At 43.8% G+C, this 14,277-nt stretch overlaps 1 protein-coding gene across 5 annotated transcripts in view; it reads left to right on the top strand.

Annotated features, from left to right (window-relative positions):
• Positions 1-14,277, top strand: part of LRP1B (LDL receptor related protein 1B) — a 2,012,817-nt gene that overhangs the window by 1,964,501 nt on the left and 34,039 nt on the right. For all 5 annotated transcript variants that reach the window (XM_075317168.1, XM_075317164.1, XM_075317167.1 and 2 more), the window contains exon 86: positions 12,634-12,738. In XM_075317168.1, the coding sequence (XP_075173283.1) occupies positions 12,634-12,738 (105 nt within the window). The remainder of the gene's footprint in view (positions 1-12,633; positions 12,739-14,277) is intronic.

Raw genomic sequence — 14,277 nt, 5'->3', positions numbered from 1 at the left:
AGCGCAATCAGATGAAGTGTGCACCCCCACAAATAATGGAAATAATCCAGCCCACCCACCCACCCCTGGAAGTGATCTGTGTATTGCGGGATGCACATGGGCAGAAAACCCGAACTGGCAATCAGTTACTTCAATTGAAGTTCAGGTTAAGTCTGGGTCACAAACCGAACTTTAAAAAAGTTCAGCTGGACCAGCAGAAACCGAACGTCCACAGGTCCACTTACTGCATTTTTCGGATTATAAGACGCACTTTTCCTCCCAAAAATTTGGGAGGAAAATGAGTGGTGTGTCTTATAATCCAAACGTAGCTTACCGGGAGGTGGAGAATGGGTGCTGTGTTGGCTGTGAGTGCTGTGCTGGCTGCGGGGCTGTACTGGCTATGTGCGATGTGCTGGCTTTGTGGAGTAGGGCCATGTGGCGGGTGTCCCAGATGTTCTGTCGGCGGTGAAGTTTTCAAGTAATGGTGCCTGGAGTCAGCATGTGCACAGATGGAGCTCTCGGCTCAAGATCTTCGGCCCATAGATCTCTCAGCAGTGGACTTACGGAAAATGGTGGCCGAAGGTGGAGTGTGTGCAGATGAGATCTGGTCTCGTCATTGAGATAATAGCTCTACCTACGCATGTGCCGATTCTGGGTGCCATTACTTTGAAGCCCACACTGCCTGCAGAGCATCTGGGACACCGAACCACCGCCTACAGCATCGCCCTTCTCCAGCACCACCCCTGCCTCCTGTGACCCTGCTCCACCCCCGCTGTGCCCCCCCGCCCTGGTAAGACACCACCGGATTATAAGATGGACCCTTGTTTTTGTTCTTTGTCTTTAAACTTTCGGTGCCGGTGCGTCTTATAATCCGATGCGTCTTATAAAACAAAAAAATACGGTAACTCTATCCATGACCCAAGTGTTGCAAATTGCAGTGCTAACCACTGAGCAACCGTGCTTTTAGGCCAGGTTGCACACTTTTTTGTTTCCATGGGTGATTAATTACGATGTATTAGCAAACATGACATTGCAGATGGGCTGTATTTCCATTTCAAGCTTTTCTTTATATATATTAAAATATATCCAGACAACATTAATTAAAAAATGTAAAAAGGAACAACCTTCTAATAGACTTGCTCTAAAATGGAAATGAATCCCGACAATATCATTATTCTCTTTGTACGTACTATTGAGAGGCTATTAATTGGTGCATCAGTGAAATTGGCAGAACACTGTATGATTTCAGCTTTTGAGTCCCAGATCTCAGCTCCCAGTATTCCCATATACTTCACAAGTCAGTTTCAGCATTTTTATTCATAAAAATGCAAATTGAAGCGCTTAATATTCATAGCTCACGTGAAAGTAATGCATTCCAGATTTGTAATGCAGGAAAAAAGGAAATGTGTTAAGCTGATTATATTGTTTGTATGAATATTCATCCGCAACAAAAAAAAGTCATATTGAGTCTACAAGTCTATAAAGAGCTTAAAGAACTCCAACTACAATATTTAGGCGTTAACTTCCCCAACATCCAAGTGGCACACTTCCAGCTCCATGGCAGGTCTTCTAAAAAATGTCCTCTGGATCGTCTACATGAACGGATGGCTGTAAATTTGCATCAGTGACGCTAATCAAATGACTGTTCCCCTAGTACGGCAGATGTAACATCAAAGTTGTAGACATATGGCCATGCATGATATTACGGTACCCCAAGGTGAGAGCCTGGAGTAGAGATATGGCTACCAAGCTTTTTCTTAACAGTTGGTATTGTCCTACGAGATCACTTGGTTGCTCTTTATATGGTTATTGCTTTTTCATAGTATTATCCTTTGATGTAAAACATCCCAGACCCAGGCCATGTTCACACGTGATGTTTTTGCTGTAGTTTTCCAGGGGTTTTTTTGGTGGTGATTACATATTTATGGTACATGTTATTAAAGTTAGTTGAATTCACAAAAAACACTGCAAACCTGCTGTTAAAACCCATCTGTCATGCGCTGTCCGGATCCACACACATGGATTACCACTATGGCGTCGGACTCTGTTCACATTGTAGAGTCTCTCTGGTCTCTCGTAAGTGCTCAGCACTGTTGGGCGTTGGTGGAGTTGTTTCTCTGCTCCCAGCCATGCAGGAGTTAATCCTTTTTGGTGCACTGTGCAACTCCTCTGAGAGTCAGGTTGCTGATTACCATCCACAGCTGGTCTCTTCCTATTTAAAGCTGGGGAGTATAGTAGGAGATCGCTGAAAACAGCTTCAGTCTCTCTGGTCTCTCGTAAGTGCTCAGCGCTGCTGGGAATTGGTGGAGTTGTTTCTCTGCTCCCAGCCGTGCAGGAGTTAATCCTTTTTGGTGCAGTATGCAACTCCTCTGAGAGTTAGGGTGCTAATTACCATTCACAGCAGGTCTCTTCCTATTTAAGGCTGGTGAGGGTAGTAGGAGATCAACGAAGATAGCTTCAGTCTCTCTGGTTTCTCGTAAGTGCTCAGCACTGTTGGGCATTGGTGGAGTTGTTTCTCTGCTCCCAGCCATGCAGGAGTTAATCCTTTTTGGTTCAGTGTGCAACTCCTCTGAGAGTCAGGTTGCTGATTACCATCCACAGCTGATCTCTTCCTATTTAAGGCTGAGGAGTATAGTAGGAGATCGCCGAAGATAGCTTCAGCAATCACGGTCTCAGTTTTTATCCAGTTAATGGTGAACTACAGTTGCTATTCTGTGTGGTGTGAACATTCACCTGTTGTGAGTTTATTCCTACCCTTTTCTTTATTCCCTTGTACACATATTGTCTCTCCTTTATGTTTGAGTGCAGTGTGTACAAGATTTTGTTCTCCCTTGTCCATATCTTTTCTGTGGGTTTTTGTTACCGGGTTTCTGGCCTGCCCCAAGGGTAAGGGAGAGGGGAAATAAGATCAGGGCTCATACAGGAGTTAGGGTCATGCTGGGGGCTCGGACCTGGCTACCATTAAGCCTACCTCCGATATAAGAGACAGCTCAGGGTCTCGAATCTGAGGGCCAGTCTAGGGGCCCCTGTTCCATCAGTACTTACCCCATGACACCATCACATGGTATTCTGCATTTTTTCAGTCTCTCATTACTTTCACTGGGTAACAAATGCTGCTCCAAAAATGTTGCAAAAATGCTGAAAGATTTTCAGAAATGCTGCAGTGCTCAAATTCAATCAGGAAAAAAATAGTTGTGTGTGGATGAGATTTCTGAAATATCGTAACTTTTCCTGGTGCTTTAAAACACAGAAGTAAAATTGTAGAAAAAAAAATAGAAAGACTGTTTATGAATTTGCCTAACTTCATATTTAGAAAGCAAACGAACAACAAAAATCTGCGTGAAGATAAACATAGCATATAAAGTCATCAGCTTCCATTAAACTACATTTACATTTATTTTAATAAATATTAGGGCTTTTTTATCACTGTATTTTGCCCCTACTATTACATTTTTTGGGTGACAAAAATTATTTTCAAAGAGCGTTTTCATCAAGCTGTAAATATCAATGACGTTCTATGGCCATCATTATTGATCGCTACATATGGATTTTTTCTACATTGTTTAATTATCCATTATACGTTTGATGATCGGAGGATTGAAATGCTCTTAGATATATATACATATTTCCTCCCTTGCCTTCTTGAAAATTGGCCAATAATTCTAATTTATGAGTACTGTATTTTTCGCTTTATAAGACGCACCCCAAATTTAGAGATAAAAAAAATAAAAATGCGGTCCGTCTTAAGGGCGCTTTACCTTTACACGCTACAATATATGTTACGATGTGTCGGCAGGGTCATGTCGTACGTGACGCACATCCGGCATCGTAAGTTACATTGTAGCATGTAACAGCTACGTGCGATTGCGATTGAACGGTAAAACGTTCATCGCATGCACGTCGTTCAATTCCTAAAAATTGAACGTCAGGTTGTTCATCGTACCCGGGGTAGCACACATCGCAGTGTGTGACACCCCGGGAACAATGAACAGATCTTACCTACGTCCTGCGGCTCCCGGCCAGCTATGCGGAAGGAAGGAGGTGGGAGGGATGTTTACGTCCCGCTCATCTCCGCCCCTCCGCTTCTATTGGCCGGCTGCCGCATGACGTCGCTGTGACACCGAACGTCCCTCCCACTCCAAAAAGTGGATGTTCGCCGCCCACAGCGAGGTCATATGGACGGGTAAGTGCGTGTGACGGGGGGTTATTCTTTTGTGCGACACGTTCAACAAATTGAGCGTGCCGCACATACGATGGGGGCGGGAACGATCGCATATGACATCGTATGCTGGATCATATGGTGCAAAGCAGGCTTTATACTCCGGTGTTGTCTTACCGGAGGGGGGCAGCAGTGGTGGTGAAGTGAGGTCATGGTGGGCTAGTGGCAGCAGGCGCGGCGGCATTTCTGGCGGCAAGTGTGGCGGGTCACTAGTGGCCTCTCATCTTGATTACATTGCCATCCTCCTTCATAGCTCTGTGTGGATAACATGTCCTACGTCATCCACACAGAGGCCACCATCGCGTTCCTGCGCAGGCACACCTTCATCTGCTTGCTGAGGGCAGATCAAAGCATTGTAGTGCGCATGCGCGGGTGTTCTTTTACCTTTCCCCACTCCTGTGAATTACCATACTTTGATCTGCCCTCAGCAAGCTAGATCAAGGTGCGCATGCGCAGGAGGGCAATGGAGGCCTCAATGTGGATGAAGTAGGATGCATCATCCACACGGAGCTATGAAGAAGGACGGCAATGGAAGGAAGATAAAAGGCGCTGGACCGAGACCAGCAACAACGATCGGATTCGACTTCCCCCAGGTGAGTATAATAAAAGCTCTTTTTTGTCTTATACAGAGCGGCCTGGGCTCTTATATACAGCATTCAGGATTGTTGTATATAAGTGCTCACTGGTGGTGGCCGCAGCTTATAAGTGAAAATCCTGGTGACAGGTTCCTTTTAAAGGGGTTACCTAGAAATAAAGGTCTGCTTTTCCAGAAACAGCAGCACTTGTTCTTGTGTTGTATATGATATTGCAGTTCATCCCTATGCATTTAGATTTATTTTGTTTTTATTTTTATTTCATTTAAGCAAGTAGAGCTAAAATAGGTAAACTAGGCCCCCATAGGATCACTGCGATTGGCGATAGGTGAACCGCAAAACTGAAATGAGGTGAGTGCACTACTGAAATCCGCACATAGGTGAATTCTTTGAAGGACCTTTCTTGGTAATAGAGATTGTTCCTAATAGGGAGACCCTTTACTCTTGTTCATTTTCTATGAAAGAGTATAGGGGGCTTTACACGCAACAACATCGCTAACGAGATGTCGTTGGGGTCACTGAATTCGTGACGCACATCCCGCCTCGTTAGTGACGTTGTTGCGTGGGAAACGTACGAACGACCGTTAACGATCAAAAATACTCACCTAAACGTTGATCGTTGACACGTCGTTCAAATCCCAAATATTGTTGCTGGTGCAGGACGCAGGTTGTTCGTCATTCCTGAGGCAGCACACATTGCTACTTGTGACGCCCCAGGAACGACGAACAACACCGTACATGCGTCCTCCGGCAACGAGGTGGGCGTGTCTTTTCTTTTGCTGCTCTCCGCCCCTCCGCTTCTATTGGCTGCCTGCCGTGTGACGTCGCTGTGATGCCGCATGAACCGCCCCCTTAGAAAACAAGCAGTTCGCTGGCCACAGCGACGTTGCTAGGCAGGTAAGTACGTGTGATGGGTCCTAGCGATGTTGTGCGCGACGGGCAGCGATTTGCCCATGACGCACAACTGATGGGGGTGGGTGCGATCAGCAGCGACATCGCTAGGGATGTCACTGTGTGTAAAAGTGTCCTTATGTCCAAAGCAAACCAACCCTGTAGCAATAAAACATGTTGAAAAAAATAAAAATTCTTAATGCTCTGTCTGGAGATGTTTATGCCACACGTGTCTATTTGTGGACAACAAGTGGTGAGATGTGCATTGTAGCATGTTGAGGGTTTCGCTAGTATGTTGCAATAATATACTTCATTTATGGAATTGTGAAAGTTGATGCATCTGTAATAACATGAGCAAAAAGAAGAGGACCCAACTACTGTAGGTTATACACCCAACATGAATATGTGGGACTTAAAGGGAACCTGTCACCAGTTTTTTACCCTATAAGCTGCGGCCACCACCACCGGACTGTTATAAACAGCATTCTAACATGCTGTATATAAGAGCCTAGGCCGCTGTGTAGAACATAAAAAACACGTTATAATACTCACCTAACGGTCACTGCGGTGGATGTCGCTCAGATGGGCATCTTCATCCTTGGGTGCCGGCGCCGCCTCTTTTGGCCATCTTCGTCCTTCTTCTGAAGCCTGTGTGCATGACGCGTCTACGTCATACACACTCGCCGGTCCCGCGCATGCGCACTACAATACTTTGATCTGCCCTGCTCAGAACCTGAATGCCGGTGAGTGTGGATGACGTCGGACGCGTCATACACCGTTGCTTCAGAAGGATGATAGAGGCGGCAACAAAGATAGCCGAAAGAGGCGGTGCCAGCACGGGAGGACGAAGACGCCCATCTGAGCCACATCCACCACAGTGACCGGTTTAGGTGAGTATTATAAAGTGTTTTTTATGTTGTAAAAAGCGGCCTGGGCTCTTATATACAACATGTTAGAATGTTGTATATAAGGCTGTATATCAGATCTCACCGGTGGTGGCCGCAGCTTATAGGGCAAAAAACTGGTGACAGGTTCCCTTTAAGACTTTGTTCACACGTGGATTTTTTGCAGTGTTTTCTTTCTTTTTGCTACATTTTTTTATTTCTCAGTAATCAAAAACTCCTATATTATAGTCACTATATCAAACATGAAAATCAAAAAATCTCCAATGATGGGGAGGTGAAAAACACCAAAATAAGGGTTAGTGACCAAATCAACTATACCGATAAAATAACAAATTTTATTGAAAAATACGTAACAGTAAATCAAGCAAATTATTATAAAGTGTAATAATAGACAAAGATATTCCGTATTAGCAGCAAATATGCAGGAATGTAGAGTGCAAAGTGCAAAAACCGACTGCTTATACTACCTAATGGGTAGGATTTTCACAGTGTAAGGTCATATTAAGTAATGTGCTAGTGCCTAATCAGCAAAGTGCCATTGTGCAAACAAAAAATGACCCATGTGGAAACCAGTATATTAAAAAACAGTATATGGATATATATAGGTAACAAATTCATTACCTTGGTAGGTGGTACAGTGATCCTGCGCGCTGCCAACCCTGACGCGCGTTTCGTGCATAGTCTTCCTCAGAGGATGCTAATACTTTTTTATTTTTGCAGAATAAAAGTTGCATTTTACAGCACCAGGAAAAGTTACAAGATTTCAGAAATCCTGTATGGGTGGCTGTAGACATTGCATCCAGGGTGATATTCTTTCTTGGTTACGTAACAGGAACCAAGGGATTTGATATCCTGAATCCAGTTTCTTTAAGTATATAGTTATCTCAAAGTTTTCACACTATTTATATATAAAAACAATACTGTTTCTATTCTGCCATTGACTTTTTATCAGTAGGGAAAAAAACATTTTTCTTATATAATTTCTATGTCAGACGAAGCTATTAAAATGGATTTCCAGCACAGCACAAACATAAATAGTGAATATTTTGCATAAATCGCTTAATGAGATTTCTGATGAATTGCTAATTCTGTATAATTCCTCCGTTAGAAAAATAATACTGAAAACTTAATACAAAAAAAAGAGATGACTATTGCAGGAATAATCCGCTGGATGAAAGGATGCATTGAATTTATTCAGGGAAACTAAGTCAGGTTTTTTGTATATCTATAAAGAAAAAATAAAGTTGACATTTAGATTTGACTAAAAGGTATCAAGGTTAGAGAAAGTGGGGCTTTTCAACATCCGGTATTTGTTGCCTTTCATAGAAGTTCCATTGACAACTTAAAGCAATTTCAAGCGATCAATAAACATTCTTTCATAGGTCTGTTCACCAACTCTACTTTCCGGTAGTTCTTCACTTTCCGGTAGTTCTTCACTTTCCAGTTGCTCACTGTTTAGTGTATACACCAGAAAGCTTGCCGTATCTCATCCAGTCTTTTTACTGTTTATATAATTGTATGAATATTGGGTAATGTGTTGCTTTTGGGTCCACAATTGCTCTGAAGGCACCTCAGCTTTTCCTACAAATTAATGCTTCTCAAATCCGGTTAAACTCGGCTCATGTTTATCATGACTACGGCAATTGGTAAGGGACTCGTAACAATTATGGCCATTTTCCATCTGTCCTATAAGGAAAAGACATAGGGATATCCTCAGTTGCCATGATAATTCTATGGGTCTCAAAGCAAACACATTGTATTCTTGTGTAGATACATATTTATTTGGACTGGCAAGGTTTCTTGTAGACCATATATCTGTCGGAAGAGCTGTTCTTCCTGTCAGAAAATATCCTAAGATGATTGGCTCAGGATGATCAAATTTGAAGGAAAACATGATTTTATGATACTCCATCGGGGACTATTCTACCGGGAGAAGGAAAAGAGTAAAGTCTTGTGTCACAAGGGTACCACAACAGAAAGTGGTCCCCTCTATTTCATGTATCAGGAGATCACAACATAGGGATACACGTACACCTGTGCAGGTTAAAACTGCTGGCTGTGCAGACTCTCCTTTTTCTGGTACTGCAAAGGTTAAGCAGCTCATTTGGTCTCCTAATTCAGGATGAAATCAGGGTGTCAGCTGTTCTGAGTTTCCCATTTATCTCTGCTATAAATACCCTCCTCTCAGCTCAGGGAGTTACCAGTGATAGCTAGCCTCAGGAGTGGACTTGTGAGCTTAGGACTAAGAAGTCATTTTGGGAGCTGTAGCCAGAGATTGCTGGATGGAAGTTGTGTGGTGTTTTCCTTTTGTCTTAATCCCATTTCAGTTTTCCTCACTTATCTGTTCCCTTTACTCATTCCTGTAGTTTGGTGTGCTTTGTATGATTGCTGTTTCTTTTACCCGTGTCTGTCTTATCCCCTTTCTGTCATTTACCTACAGTGGGACTAGTGTTCCTACTGTCCTGCGCACTAGACAGGGCTGTATTCATGGTAAGACAGGCATAGGAATATGATCACCGCACAGGGTCTAATGATGTCAGGGAGCTCAGGGTTGCTTAGGGTAAGTGTCAGGGGTTGTCTTTCTATTTGCTTCCCTAGTGACAGTGTATCCCTTCTCCCATCTCGCCTTGCACTAATTAGCCCCCTTGGTGGAGCCCAACAACTAGTAGCTGTGCTGACGTGGTACCTGATGCCTATCATCAGGCAAGTCCAACCTCACCATTAAATGTTCTGGTGAAGACTGGGTAGGCACCTAGTCATACCGTTCTCAGGGTAAGCCCGGTTCTGGGAGCAGTGGGTCTACGTCCCTCTCTTCCCTCCATCACTGTGACATCTTGCTATCCCAAAATATGTGTATCTCCGCATAGCCTAGAATAAAGAGGAGTCTAGACAGATATGTTCTTCCTTTCTCTTGGCTCAACATATCTTGAGATGAATAGTATGAGATGAGCAGCTTTGATAAAAAAAAATCCACAAGTTTTTTGGGAATGCTCTGGGGGGAGATGTTTATACTATATGAAGCCACTCACTGGTTGTGATGTGAACTTCATATTGACAAGGATTTTGAGAACATAACATTCTGAATTTGTCTTCTTAAGTCAATGAATTTCTCGAAAAGTGAAGGGAGGACTCATCTGTAGTCTTCAGTAAGGTCCAGTTAGGAAACCCATTTATAGTAGCAAAACTGCATAGAAAAATGAGTGCAGCCCATTATGTTGTGAAAAGCCACCGATTTCTTCTTCTGTGCATAGGGTAAAATCCACAGGGAATCTGCAGCAAAATATGCCACAAAATTCAGATATTGCTGCAGAACTCTCCAGTTTTATCAGAAATTATATTACTCTTCGTAATTCATATGGTGTTGCAAGAAAAAAGTAAAACGCATATCCACTCACCCATGGGGGCTCACAATCATCCATTCCTTCTTTGTCTGGGTAATTCGGATAACATCCAGGTGTACGGATCCATGTGTGTGTCAACCACCACAATAGTGAAGGTATGATCTAGCACCAACCAGGTCAAAAATCTTTTGTCTTTATTGAAAACTTCTTAAAACATAGTGAGGGTTAAAGTGTAATGACACCTGACGCGTTTCGGACATGATCCTTAGTTATAGGCCCATGATTAAGGACAATTTCCGAAACGTGTCAGGTGTCATTATATTTTAACGCTCACTATGTTTTAATAAGTTATTAATAATGACAAGCGTTTTTGACCTGGTTGGTGCTGGATCATAATGTAATGCAGTCACTACTTATGGGTTGTACAAACAAAAGAGTAGTCAGGAAAGCCGGGGTTTGGCACGTATGGATACAGAGACATAGTCGGGTCATAAGCCAGGGGTTAGAATTCCAGAAAGGCACGTATTAGATTCAGGGAGTAAACTGAGATGTGATCAAGTAATGGTCCGAGGTCAAAAGCCAGGAGGTCATGACAGGAACAGGTAGCAGGCAGAGAGGAGTCAAACAACAGTCTGGGGTCAAAAAACAAAGATCAGAACACTAACATAAACACAGGCCAACAGCACAACAACTGAACCAGAATGTTCGACTGGCAAGCTTCTGGGAGAGCATGCTCAGTAAAGAAGCAGATCAATTACCAGAAAGATGAAGCACCTGAGCAAGCAATCAAACTGCCAGCTGAGTAGCCCAGGAAAACACAGCAGAGCATCTCCTAGTGTACAAGATGATCTGCATAGAGGAATCGTGACACTGCCAGCTCAGTAGTGCAGAAAAACACAGTAGAGCATCTCCTATGTGCAAGATGCTCTGCATAGAGGAATCGTGTCACTGCCAGCTCAGTAGACCAGGAAAGTGCAGTAGAGTATCTCCTAGTGTGCAAGATGCTCTACACAGAGGAATCGTGACACTGCCAACTCAGTAGTCCAGGCAGACACAGCAGAGCATCTCCTAGTGTGCAAGATGCTTTGCACAGAGGACACATGTCACTGCCAGCTCAGCAGTCCAGACACACAGCAGAGTATCTCCTAGTGTGCAACATGCTCTGCACAGAGGAATCATGACACTACCAGCTCAGTAGTCCAGAAAAACACAGCAGAGCATCTCCTAGTGTGCAATATGCTCTGCACAGAGGAATCATGACACTACCAGCTCAGTAGTCCAGAAAAACACAGCAGAGCATCTCCTAGTGTGCAAGATGCTCTGCACAGAGGAATCTTGACACTGCCAGCTCAATAGTCCAGAAAGACAGAGCAGAGCATCTCCTAGTGTGCAAGATGCTCTGCACAGAGGAATATTGACACTGCCAGCTCAATAGTCCAGAAAGACACAGCAGAGTATCTCTTAGTGTGCAAGATGCTCTGCACAGAGGAAACATGTCACTGCCAGCTCAGTAGTCCAGACACACAGCAGAGTTATTCCTAGTGTGCAAGATGCTCTGCACAGAGGAATCGTGACACTGCCAGCTCAGTAGTCCAGAAAGACACAGCAGAGCATCTCCTAGTGTGCAAGATGCTCTGCACAGAGGGATCTTGACACTTCCAGCTCAATAGTCCAGAAAGACACAGCAGAGCATCTCCTATCTGCAAGATGCTCTGCACAGAGGAATCGTGTCACTGCCAGCTCAGTAAACCAGGAAAGTGCAGCAGAGCATCTCCTAGTGTGCAAGATGCTCTGCACAGAGGAAACATGTCACTGCCAGCTCAGTAGTCCAGACACACAGCAGAGTATCTCCTAGTGTGCAATATGCTCTGCACAGAGGAATAATGACACTACCAGCTCAGTAGTCCAGAAAGACACAGCAGAGCATCTCCTAGTGTGCAAGATGCTCTGCACAGAGGAATCGTGACACATACCTTCTACTAATCCATATGGTCTCCCTGCCCTACTCTTAATATAGACATGAGAATTGGTCTATGGAACCTCTAATAAGCCCAATTTTGGAGTCTATAGATAAGCTTTTAGCCGTGTTTATTTGCTGAAATCTTTGCTATTTTTATATTTCCCAATGTGGCAAATTCTCTTGTTTATTGACGTCAGTAAATTTGATAGCGGCCGATGTCATGATTGACATGGGTTTGCAGTAATTTGTGAAGTTTCTAATCCCCCTGTAAATCGACTGGTGATATTTTTGACACATTGACAGAAACAACAGATTTCTCTTGGTATGTTTAGGCAGAATAAGGAAGATGAAATCTCCAAATTATTATTTTTTCTCCCTCCCTTCCGCGTGTGAGCTGTTTGGTCGTCTGCTGTATGCATACAAAGCAGAACGGGGCTGCGGATTGTGATGGCTAGCCTCTAGAGGATGCATGCTAGATGTTTGCACGGCATAAGTAAATGTTAGCATTGCCTTGTTTATCTGAACTAACGGTTTGCAAATATAATCGCCTAAGAGGAAAAAAAAATACGCTTGCTGTCATGCTGTTTAAAAAAATTATCGCCCAGGGCTGACCTGTCATAGAGATAGTGTTTCCACATTCAGCTGATTTTTTTCTTTTTAAGGATTAGATGACAAGAATACATTGCGAAGCTTTAGAAATTAAAGGAATAATTCAATTACTTTTCTTTTTATTTTTGTTTCTCAGCTGCAGTAATGGAAAGATCGCCTCCAGCTGTCAGTTATGTGACGGGTACTGTTATAACGGGGGCACGTGTCGGCTGGACCCTGAGACGAACATACCCGTCTGTGTGTGAGTATCACTCGTGACAATGTATCTCCTGACAATATACTGACTGCCGATGATGTCCGATAAATCAGGGCCACACAGTGATGATTCTCTCTTCACCTTCCGCCGCGGAAGCTTGTAAATGATCCAATTAGGCTGGAATTAAAAATTACATTTTTTTTCAATCAACCAATATTTTAAAATGGTGTCCCAAGGCCGAAAAGAAAAACTAGCCTCAGAAAATATAAATATTTCCTGTTAAATTCTCTTTGGCTCCAGTCCTGATGTTCCGATGGTCCATGTTTCATTTCCATCAGTCTTGATGAGTTATAATGGCACGCGACCGCTGCAGGCAGTCAATAGTCTGCAGCGTTAATGCAAGTAAAGGCCCATTTACACACAATGATATCGCTAACGAGATATCGTCGGGGTCACGGTGTTGGTGACGCACATCCGGCCTCGTTAGCGATGTCGTTGTGTGTGACACCTTTTTGCGATCAGTAACGATCGCAAAAAGGTGTCAAATCGTTCGTCGTCTACACGGTCATATTCAAAAAAATCGTTCCTAATTTGGAACGCAGGTTGTTTGTCGTTCCCGAGGCAGCACACATCGCTATGTGTGACACCGCCGGAATGAGGAACAACATCATACCTGCGGCTGCCGGAAATGAGGAAGGAAGGAGGTGGGCGAGATGTTCTGGCCGCTCATCTCCGCCCTTCCGCCTCTATTGGGCGGCTGCTTAGTGACACCGCTGTGACACCGAATGAACCTCCCTCTTAAAGGAGAGATTGTTCGGCGGCGACAGCGACGTCGGTGAACAGGTAATTGCGTGTGATGCTGCCATAGCGATATTGTCGCGACGTGGGCAGGTGCTATCACTCGCGACATCGCTAGCAATGTCGCAGCATGTAAAGCCCGCTTTAAGCCGGTTTCACACTTGCGAGTGCCTCGCGTGTATCTCGCGCGAGTCTCGCGTTGCATCACCCGTCATGGACTCACATGCTCCGGACAGGAGCGTCTCAGCTGCATAGAGCTGCATCTAAATGACTTGCTCCTCTGCGTGTGAGTCCATGCCGGGTGATGCAACACGAGACTCGCGCGAGTTACACGCGAGGCACTCGCAAGCAAGTGTGACACCGGCCTTAGTATGACAACAGCTTGGCTGCAGCGGTCACCTGTTGTAATGGCATGTCATCACTTCTGAAGCTTAATTAATGCCACGTGGGGACTACCGGATCAATGCTGAAGAAGCTGGCAATTTAACTGGTAGGTATTTTTTTTTTACCCTTTATTATAGTTTTTGCTTTAACCCCTTAACCGTAGGGCGATTTTACATTTTTCGGGGGGTTTTTTTGCTCGACTTCTTCCGAGCTTTTTTATTTTTCCGTCAATCCTGCCATATAATGGCTTATTTTTTGCAGGACGAGTTGTACTTGAAAACCATGAGTTTTACCATATATTGTACTGGAAAATGGCAAAAAAAATTCCAAGTGCGGAAATATTGCAAAAACACAATTGTTTTGGGATATTTTATTCACCATGTTCACTATATGATAAAACTG

The sequence above is a fragment of the Anomaloglossus baeobatrachus genome, chromosome 7 (assembly GCF_048569485.1).
Source record: "Anomaloglossus baeobatrachus isolate aAnoBae1 chromosome 7, aAnoBae1.hap1, whole genome shotgun sequence".
NCBI lineage: Eukaryota > Metazoa > Chordata > Amphibia > Anura > Aromobatidae > Anomaloglossus > Anomaloglossus baeobatrachus.
This window is presented reverse-complemented; position numbering and strand designations above follow the sequence as displayed.